At 33.3% G+C, this 9,261-nt stretch overlaps 1 protein-coding gene across 1 annotated transcript; it reads left to right on the forward strand.

The window, feature by feature from the left end:
* Positions 1-1,815: 1,815 nt before the first annotated feature.
* LOC126597550 (uncharacterized) lies at positions 1,816-7,058 on the forward strand. The gene is made up of 7 exons (XM_050264349.1): positions 1,816-2,501; positions 2,590-2,676; positions 2,921-3,133; positions 3,688-3,852; positions 4,157-4,210; positions 5,267-5,413; positions 6,421-7,058. Exons 1-7 carry the CDS (start codon positions 2,115-2,117, stop codon positions 6,796-6,798), a joined length of 1,431 nt encoding a protein of 476 aa, XP_050120306.1. The 5' UTR covers positions 1,816-2,114; the 3' UTR covers positions 6,799-7,058.
* The last annotated feature ends 2,203 nt before the right edge of the window (positions 7,059-9,261 follow it).

A 9,261-nucleotide genomic window follows, 5' to 3' on the forward strand; every position in this document is an offset into this window, starting at 1 on the left:
TGGACCAAAGTGAGAAATTAAGACAATCTCAGTGGCCATTTTAGCTAAAAATTATTCTTATATAAATCATGTCTCCCAGGAGTTGATGGTTGATCACTACAGTAGTTTTTTTGCTCTTTTATGTCATATGTTATAGAAGTTGTAGCTTTGGATGATAAATTTGAAACAAAAATAAAACAAAAATGAAGCATTAATACTATTCATACCATGTTTTTGTACCACATTTTCATAACACCTTAGGTGGCATTTGATGTGGTCATCCACATCATTTGAATTAATTATATTTTTAAATTTAGTTCATTATTTAATAAACTAATAATTAAGAAAAACTAGTTAATTAAATTATGATTGTGGTATACGACGAGTCTTTTTCCTTCATTTCCTTGGGTTTTGCAAATTTTATAAATGATGTAGTTGTCCACATCAGATATCACCTAAGGTGGTATAGAAAAGTGGTATAAAAATATGGTATGAATAACATCACTCAAAATGAAGAGCAAGAACATGGGATGTGATCCTTCTATTTAGGGCAATAATTATCAACAACTTTTAAAGGGAACACCAATCTCTTTATCGTCTAATTAATTGAGTAAGTCAACTACAAACCCATATTTAGTCAAGTTGATTATAATAATGCATTTTCTCTTCATATTTATATCTGAATTTATTTTTTCGTCGTAGAATACCTTTGGTATTAAATGTGTATTGTTCTTCACAAAGAAATGAAATTCTTATACTATTAACATGATAATTAGTGGGATAATAGCTGATCTCTTAAGGCAATTAACCAAACAAAATATCAAGATTGAGCAACGAAACGTAATTTAACGATAATGAAATGCATGGGTGAGTGCATAATTAAGCTTGCCAACTGCCAACTCAGCATGCCCAACACAATATGACGCGTCGCATAAAACGACAGCTCCAAAAGTTGCTTTGTTCTCAGATGAAATCCAGTTAGATTAAGGGATGCTATAATTAAATACTAAATCAACATTAAGTATTCTAATATTGAAGTTTAACAAAATTTAACGATATTCATCTTCTTCTTCTTTTCCTGTTAATATCCAATTCCTTAAAAAATAAATGAAACCCAAAAAAATTCATGACCAAAATTAGAGTGTGTTGTTTTTAGTCTGTAAAGTACTGAGTTTATCATGTATCAAACTTTTACGTGATGTTACTTATTTATTTATTGTATAACACGTGTTTAACTAGTGCATTTTAACTCTATCATCTATTTGTAAATTAAGTTGCATATTAGTAAAGTTACAAGACAATGTCACAATTGCAGTAAAAAAATAATTAAAATGGTAAAATTTGGAAATTCGTAGATGATATAAACCTAGCACAGCTGACAGAAAGAACATCTAGGGAAGGGAGAAAGGGAACACACCCAAAGCAAAGAACTTTGGAAACCCAGACTCAAGTGTAATTCCCATCTCTCCCTGGGGGCAAGAAGTAAAGAACAACAGAAATCAATCCCATTTTCCCCTATAAAATTAACACAAAAGCTAAAGTTTCAGTCTTTGTATTGGAGACTGGAAACACACACTACACCATACACGGACCGAATACCCTTTGGATCCAAAAAATTTGAGCCTAAGGATCAAATGATCCGGATAGTTGAAATTTGATTAAACAACTACAAATATGAGCTTCTAAAGTTTTAATAATTGTAGTTGTTTTAAGCCCGGAAAGAATCCGGGTTCCACCATACACAACCTCTCTCTCTCTCCTCTTTTTTTTTCTATTTTATTTTCCAAATTTAAAAATTTGAGCATGATTTCATCACTACCCAGTATTTATAACTCCCCACCCACATGGCCAAAACTTTAAGAAAACACAACCCCATCTGTTTCTTTATTTGATCTGCTCGTTCCCAGAAGCTCAATTTTGTCAGAACATAAAGCCAAGCTCTGTATTTAATTAGAATTTAGAACCCCTCTGAGAGCTGTAGAGAGAAACAAAGAGGAGAGAGAGAGAGAGAGAGAGAGAGAGAGAGAGAGAGAGAAGAAGAAGAATAGAAGCAAGTTTTTCTCTTATTTTTTGGGGGTTCAAAATCCTTGGAAATGGTGAGAGAGTGAGTAGGGTTTCTTCTTACTTCTTAGAATATGGTCATCGTGTATTGGGTATTGGATTTGGTGGGAGCTGAGTTTCCATGGACAGAAAATAGCACCAATATTTTATGCTGCGAATTGCATGACCCCAGAAGAAGACAACACCAACAACACGAAGAAGAGGATTCAACAAAAGCAAAAAAACAAGAAAGTTTCTCAAGCAATATGGCTTGTAGCTACTCCAAGATTTCCCCAATCATTTCCATTCTTGTTTGCTTCCTTCTGGTTGCTTCTTCAATTTGTCCGGTGGCACAATCTTCTGATATCCACCGCGAAAGCACTGCCAATCAGACGTTGAATCCGGAAAAAGAACTGAAGAAGTTGAAGATTATGAGAGCTCGTCTTAACAAGATAAACAAGCCTGCTCTCAAGACAATTCAGGCATTTTTACTTTCACTTTGCTCTGTTTTCCTCTGTTTTTTGCTCTGTTCTTTTGTAATTTGTTGGGTTTTGTTTGTTGATTGTTCAGAGTCCGGATGGCGATCTTATAGATTGTGTTCTTTCTCATCACCAACCAGCTTTTGATCATCCCCAGTTAAAGGGACAGAAGCCATTGGTACTTAAAACTTCCATAAGCAGATTCAAATTTTACTAGGGTTCTTAGAAAACCGGAAATTCTTAACGGCCGCTTGATAACCATTTCGTTTGCAGTTTTTTGCTTTTACTTGTTGTCAAAACATTGCATAGAAAATGAAAACTAAAAACTAAAACACAAAATGGTTATCAAATTGGTCTAAGCTGACGAGCCGGCAAAGGAGAAGTCTTTAAAAGTTCATAACTTGTTTTACTTGAATATTCAGGACCCGCCGGAGAGACCGAAAGGCCGGAGCCCTCGAGAAATGGCGACTGAAAACTACCAGCTGTGGAGCATGTCAGGAAATCTCTGCCCAGAAGGAACAGTTCCAATTAGAAGAACGAGAGAGGAGGATATGATGAGAGCAAGCTCTGTTAAAAGATTTGGAAGAAAACTAAGTAGGCATGTCAGAAGAGATACATCCAGCAACGGCCATGAGGTTAGTGCATGAGAATTGACCAAACAAGAAACAGAGGAAATCCCAGAATTTGTCTCCTCCCAAGAGTCACTATCACTTTCATTTAATTAATTTCAGTCAAATTAATCTTATTTAATTGAGGAAATGAATGAAAGAGTATAGGTACAAAAACTGCTTTTCTACTAATTTTTTCAATTAAGTCATCTTTTTCTTTTTATTATATATATGTATATGAAAATAATGTCAGTAATCTACTGCTTTTTTTCTGCATTTTTTTTCCCATTCAATTGACATGTAATATGATAAAAATAAACACAGATTATCTCAGTATCTGAAGAGAAATTGAGCTTCCAGTTTCCAATAGTAGTAATTACAGACTTTCATGGCTGCTTCTGCTGCTTGGAGTTGCACTAATTCCCAAGGAACTTGCAACTCACCATGTTTTCATGCCCTGCAGAATACATATATATATTTTTTATTTTTTTTTTAAATACACAAAAAATCAAATTAGTAAAAATTAAATCAAATAATTATGCACTGATTGTGGTTTATGATAACTGGGTTTGCAATTGCAGCATGCGGTTGGGTATGTGAGTGGAGATCAATACTATGGAGCCAAAGCAAGCATCAATGTGTGGGCCCCCACAGTTGTTAATCAATACGAATTTAGCTTGTCTCAATTGTGGGTCATCTCTGGTTCTTTTGGTGATGATCTCAACACCATTGAAGCTGGTTGGCAGGCATGTTTATATTTCATCACTAAACTTCCCCTCTAATTCCCTTTGTTTAATAATTGAACCAGCATGGCTATCATTCTCGGAACATGCACAAATAGAACTGGTTACAAATTTTTAAAGAAAATACAAACGATAGCTACAGGGTACCACGTAATATGACGGTGGAAGAGTACTTAAATTTCAACACATTTAATACGAAACAATAATTTTGGTATTCAAGGCAGTAAACACAGCTCAACTACCTCTCTGCTTTGAGTCTTCTTCTTCTCTGTATTAATGGGGACTAAATTCATTTAATTTTGTGCAGGTCAGCCCGGAGCTATATGGGGACAACTACCCCAGATTCTTTACTTATTGGACTGTAAGTATACAAAATCACCTTGCCTTCCACTTCAAGCATAAGATATTATAATAATTATAAGGGAGACTTTGGATGCGGTCCTTAACTATGAATATTCTTTGACTAAAACCTTATTGGTTTTCAATTTTTGATCAAAGTCCCTGAAATTAATTTGATAATTTATTTCTATGTACGTTACTATATTTTTTAAATTAAAAATTTATATTTATATTTGTTTATATTAATGAGATTTTAAATAAAAAAATCATAATTTGTGGGATTAAAAATATTAAAATATAAATATACTATTGTGTGTGTATATATATAAACATGGGTACATTCATCAAAATTAACCAAAAAATTATTGTATCAAAACATGAGTACATTCTTCAAAATCACAAAAAAAGAAAGAAAGAGATATTAGGCTTAATAATATTAGTAAATTTTTTCGATTAAACTTAACATGAATACATTCTCAAATCAAAGAAAAAAGAATGTACCCATATATGTTTAAAAATGGATTAGAAAAAAATTGAATAGATTTTATATATAAAAAAGTGGTACATTTTACATATAACAAATTAGTATATTTAAGAATGAGTACATTTTAAGATTAAAAATTTGAAAAAATTACATGAATGGGTACATATAATTAGCATGGGTACATTTAGCAAAAATAAAAATGGGTACAAATAAATAAAAAAATATGGGTACAAATACAAATAAAACTTTAAAAAATATGGGCACAAAAAGAAATTAATATATGGGTACAAATTAAAACTAAAAAGAAAATTGGTACAAATTAAAAATGGGTACAAACTAAAAATAAAAATATATGATAAAAATATACTAATGGTAACATTTTTAACATTAAATGAATATATTTAGAAATAAAAAATATTTTATTATTGAAATAATTAATGATGTTATTAATACCAAGGACCTTGATCAAAAATTGAAAAGGAATAAGGTTTTAATCAATAGAGTAGCAAAAGTAAGGATGAGAACCTAATTTCTCATAATTATAATAATGATAAATAGTTATACACAAAATAATAATTAATTTGTTCATTGCAGACGGATGCATATCAAGCTACTGGATGCTACAATTTGCTGTGTTCGGGTTTTGTTCAGACCAACAGTAGAATCGCCATTGGAGCTGCAATTTCTCCAACTTCTTCCTACCATGGTGGACAGTATGATATTAGCTTGTTGATTTGGAAGGTAACTGTATATCTTCCTTATCTTTTCTTTTCATACCACGTTTTTATTTAATTAATCTAAGCTACGAGAAGGATGTTCGAACTCAGATGCATATATAACTTGGAAATTTAAACATAAGCTTATCTCCCTATGTATTTTTCCAAAAAAAATGAAAAAAAAAAGAACCCACTTAGTAAATCTGGCATGGAAATGGTGTCCTACTTGGAGCTTTTTAGTTATGTCACCTTATCAGTCCATTTTTGTGCATGCAAAGTTAGGTGCTTCAGGACCCACAGCCAAGAATTTTCTGGGTCCCTATGTACCTGGAAGGTAAATACTATATAGGATAGGTATTTGGTGATGGATGACACTTGACCGTGCGATTTGTATAGTTTCCTCAAATCATGAAAGTTAAAAACAGTCTGCAAATCTGAACGGTCAATAATAGGCCCTCCACAGATTTAGAAGTGTCCCATGTGCTAGAGGATTGCCATGTTAAAGAACCCTAACCAAATGCCTGAACTGCAACAAGCCAACAAAAATTCATCCAGAAATGACAAAAAGAGTGAAAACCCTAACACCAGAAAATAAAAATTATCCACAGGCGTGCACTGCTGCACTGGTAAAATTCCAAAATAATGGGCTGTGAATTCCTCGTGCTTTTCTGCTTTGCCAGATTCCCTTCTTTTTTCACTGAGAAAGAGCTCCATGGCTCTTTCATCATTTGCTTTGTTCTTTTCTAGGGTTTTCCTTTATTTTTACTCCTCAAGAAGAATGTGACACGGTACAATCAACTTTGTTTTGCTTTATCCATTTTACTCACTTCCCATATGCTTTTGTAATCAACGTGCAAGTCGTTTGTAGCTCGAGTGTTTAAGTACCTAAGTTCTCTATTTACTTTACCCTCCTCAATTTCGCTCGAATAAAACCGGTGTATTAATATCACGAACCAACTAACTAGTTTTCATGGATGAGTCGCAGTACTGAAGAAGAAGAAGAAATTAAAAAACTTTATTGACATATTGTAGGATCCGAAGCATGGAAATTGGTGGCTGGAATTCGGGAACGGTGTCCTAGTCGGATACTGGCCATCATTCTTGTTCACTCACCTTCAAGACCACGCAAGCATGGTACAATTCGGTGGAGAAGTTGTGAACTCGAGGCCTTCGGGCTCCCACACAGCTACACAGATGGGCAGTGGGCACTTTGCAGGTGAAGGGTTTGGAAAAGCTTCATATTTTCGAAACATGCAGGTTGTGGATTGGGATAACAGCTTAATCCCATTATCCAACCTTAAAGTTTTGGCTGATCATCCAAATTGCTACGACATTCAAGGAGGGATTAACAACTTTTGGGGGAATTATTTTTACTATGGAGGTCCTGGAAGAAATGTGAGGTGTCCCTAAGGGAAAGGTATAGAGCTAGGGTTTTATATTTACATAATGTTCAAATTTTCCATTTTCTTTTTTTTCTTGGGTGATTTTGGGTTAAACCATCGGCAATTCAGTTTGGGGTATATTTCTTGTATTTGTCTTCCTTTGTTATTAATCCCTCTTTCTTTATCTCCCAACTAACAGGTTATCCATTCATTATACCACCCTTTGGGACTTATGTAAATTTTGGGCAAAAAAAATTAGTGAAATATACTATGGCTTGTCATTTTTCATACTCTTGTGGAAATACATGGGAAATTGTGTCTGGTTTTTGCACAATTATTTTCACCTTTTTTAGATTTTTTTAACGATTAAACAAATCAAGAGAGAATTAAGAGTATACATAACGCAAAAAAATTGTATAATGATTGGTCCAAAAGAAAAGTAAAAGTTATATATTGAGTGGATAATGTCTCAAAAACCCAAAAAATAAAATAGTGTAGCTTTGAAAACCCTATCTAGTTTATTAATACCTTATATAATCTTAGCTATATCATTAGCATGTGGTCTAGTGCTTAAAGCGTTAAAACTAACACTATGTTTGCATGAATAAAATTAAGGTTACTAAAAAATTTTAAAATGACGAGATTTTATTTTTTAGAATTTGTGAATTTTCTTGTTTGGTTAACAAAAAAACAATGGAATTGTATACGGAATTTGTTATTTTTAAACTCTCAATCATAAAAATTGAGAAATGACACCTATTTACATGAAATTTAAACTTGGGAATTGGAGGCCATAAATTCCAAGTTATTTTCAATGAGGAAATTCTAAATTTCTATATTTATGAATCCAAACAAAGGAAATGGTGTATGTCAATTTATAAATTATGACTTTAATCCAAATTCCAAGTTTATTTCTCTCATCCAAACATAATGTAAACCTTTTTCCTTTGAGGTATTTGCCAATTTCCTCCCAAAATTTGCAAGAGCTGCTAATTTTTTCTAAAAATTTTAATTTTAGCCAATTACTCCATGAACTTTTGTAATTGGACAAATTTCCCCTGAAGTTTAATTTTATAATTCCAAAAAGGCAATTTTATCTTCTTCTTCTCTTTCGCTAGTTCACAACTTTTTGCTTGAATTCTAGAATTTAGGGGGGGAATTTGTCAATTATAAAAGTTCAGGAGGATAATCGGCTAAAATTAAAATTCATGGGAAAAAAATTAGCTAATTATAAAAGTTCAGACGAATAGTTGACTAAAGTTTTAAAGTTTGGGAAGCGAAATTGACATCTCTTTAAAAGTTGGAAGAAAGATCGGCCAATCCTCCTTTTCATTTGTTAATTAAAGATAATTACAAGTTGGTGTCCCATGCGTGCCGAAGGTTACAACTGTGAAGCTGAAGCTTTACTCATGGCACAGAAATTGTGCTCAAAGATTATCAGTTGGGTTACTTGCCTTTGAAGACAATGACAGTACTGTTTCACACACACAAAATCATTAAACTATACAATAATGTATTTAATTAACTTGAACCCCAAAACTAATCATATGAATGTATTAATTAGTGACATACAGTACCAATGTTAAGCATATTTCTCTTTCCTTGTTTCGTCTTCCCACATGAAAACGTCGATGCATATGATGCCTCCTCCATGCATGATATGGGTTTCAGTCTTTTTCTTAAAGTTTACTTTATTTCTTGTTACTCATAATTAAACTTGATGCTATGGAAAAAGTGTGTCGACACTATCCTATAAACCAGATTCCTTCCAATGGAAATCGAGTCTAATATTAGGGTTAGTGTATGCAGTTGCATGCCCCTAATTTGTATTATACGTAAAATTGTCCTGTGTTCTTTTGATCTTCTTTTGAGTACGATTGCGAAAGAGATAAAAGACGTCCGGAAAAATGTCTCAAAGAGGTTGAGATAGGGTAAAGAGCCAAGAGCAACTAAGCAAAGTGACGTGCGAGTTTCATCTTACTTTGAAAAGAAAAATTCATGTATCCGTCACTGTTGCAGTAATCACAATGATAATATACATGCTTTGAAGGCTCTCTCATTTTGTAGCAAAGCAACTAGTGAAGAACAGAGAAGACTTAAAAAAGAATCTGACTTGGAAGCCAAGTCGGTGGTTGTCAAATGTATTTTTGGATGAATAGGCGCATACATTCCATGATGTTGCATGATTTGAAGTATCAGTGTTGAGAGCATTGACTTTGAAAAGTAGATTCAAATGAGACGATCCAATCTATGATCATCTAAGTGTGCCTGGTCTTCCGCTACGTCTTAATGGAGCTCTCACTAACCAGTACATGTGGAGAAATTCTTCATCTCACTCAATGGTGGCCCGAGTGGGGCGCAAGGCCTGATAATTCTTTGGGCGACCTAGTAACCCAACATGAAAATGCCATGAAAATAACATGTTAACTTGTTAACGAGTCAGATCATTATCATGTCACCCGTTAAGAATCCGATAAAATATAGCTTGCCA

This window comes from Malus sylvestris, chromosome 13, assembly GCF_916048215.2.
Source record: "Malus sylvestris chromosome 13, drMalSylv7.2, whole genome shotgun sequence".
NCBI classification, from domain to species: Eukaryota; Viridiplantae; Streptophyta; class Magnoliopsida; order Rosales; family Rosaceae; genus Malus; species Malus sylvestris.

Excerpts from the sequence above, each read along its gene's own strand:
- LOC126597550 (XM_050264349.1), top strand. The coding sequence starts at position 2,115 with ATGGTCATCGTGTATTGGGTATTGGATTTGGTGGGAGCTGAGTTTCCA. Across the intron at positions 3,853-4,156 it reads CCATTGAAGCTGGTTGGCAG|GTCAGCCCGGAGCTATATGG; the intron begins GCATGTTTATAT and ends AATTTTGTGCAG. Across the intron at positions 4,211-5,266 it reads GATTCTTTACTTATTGGACT|ACGGATGCATATCAAGCTAC; the intron begins GTAAGTATACAA and ends TGTTCATTGCAG.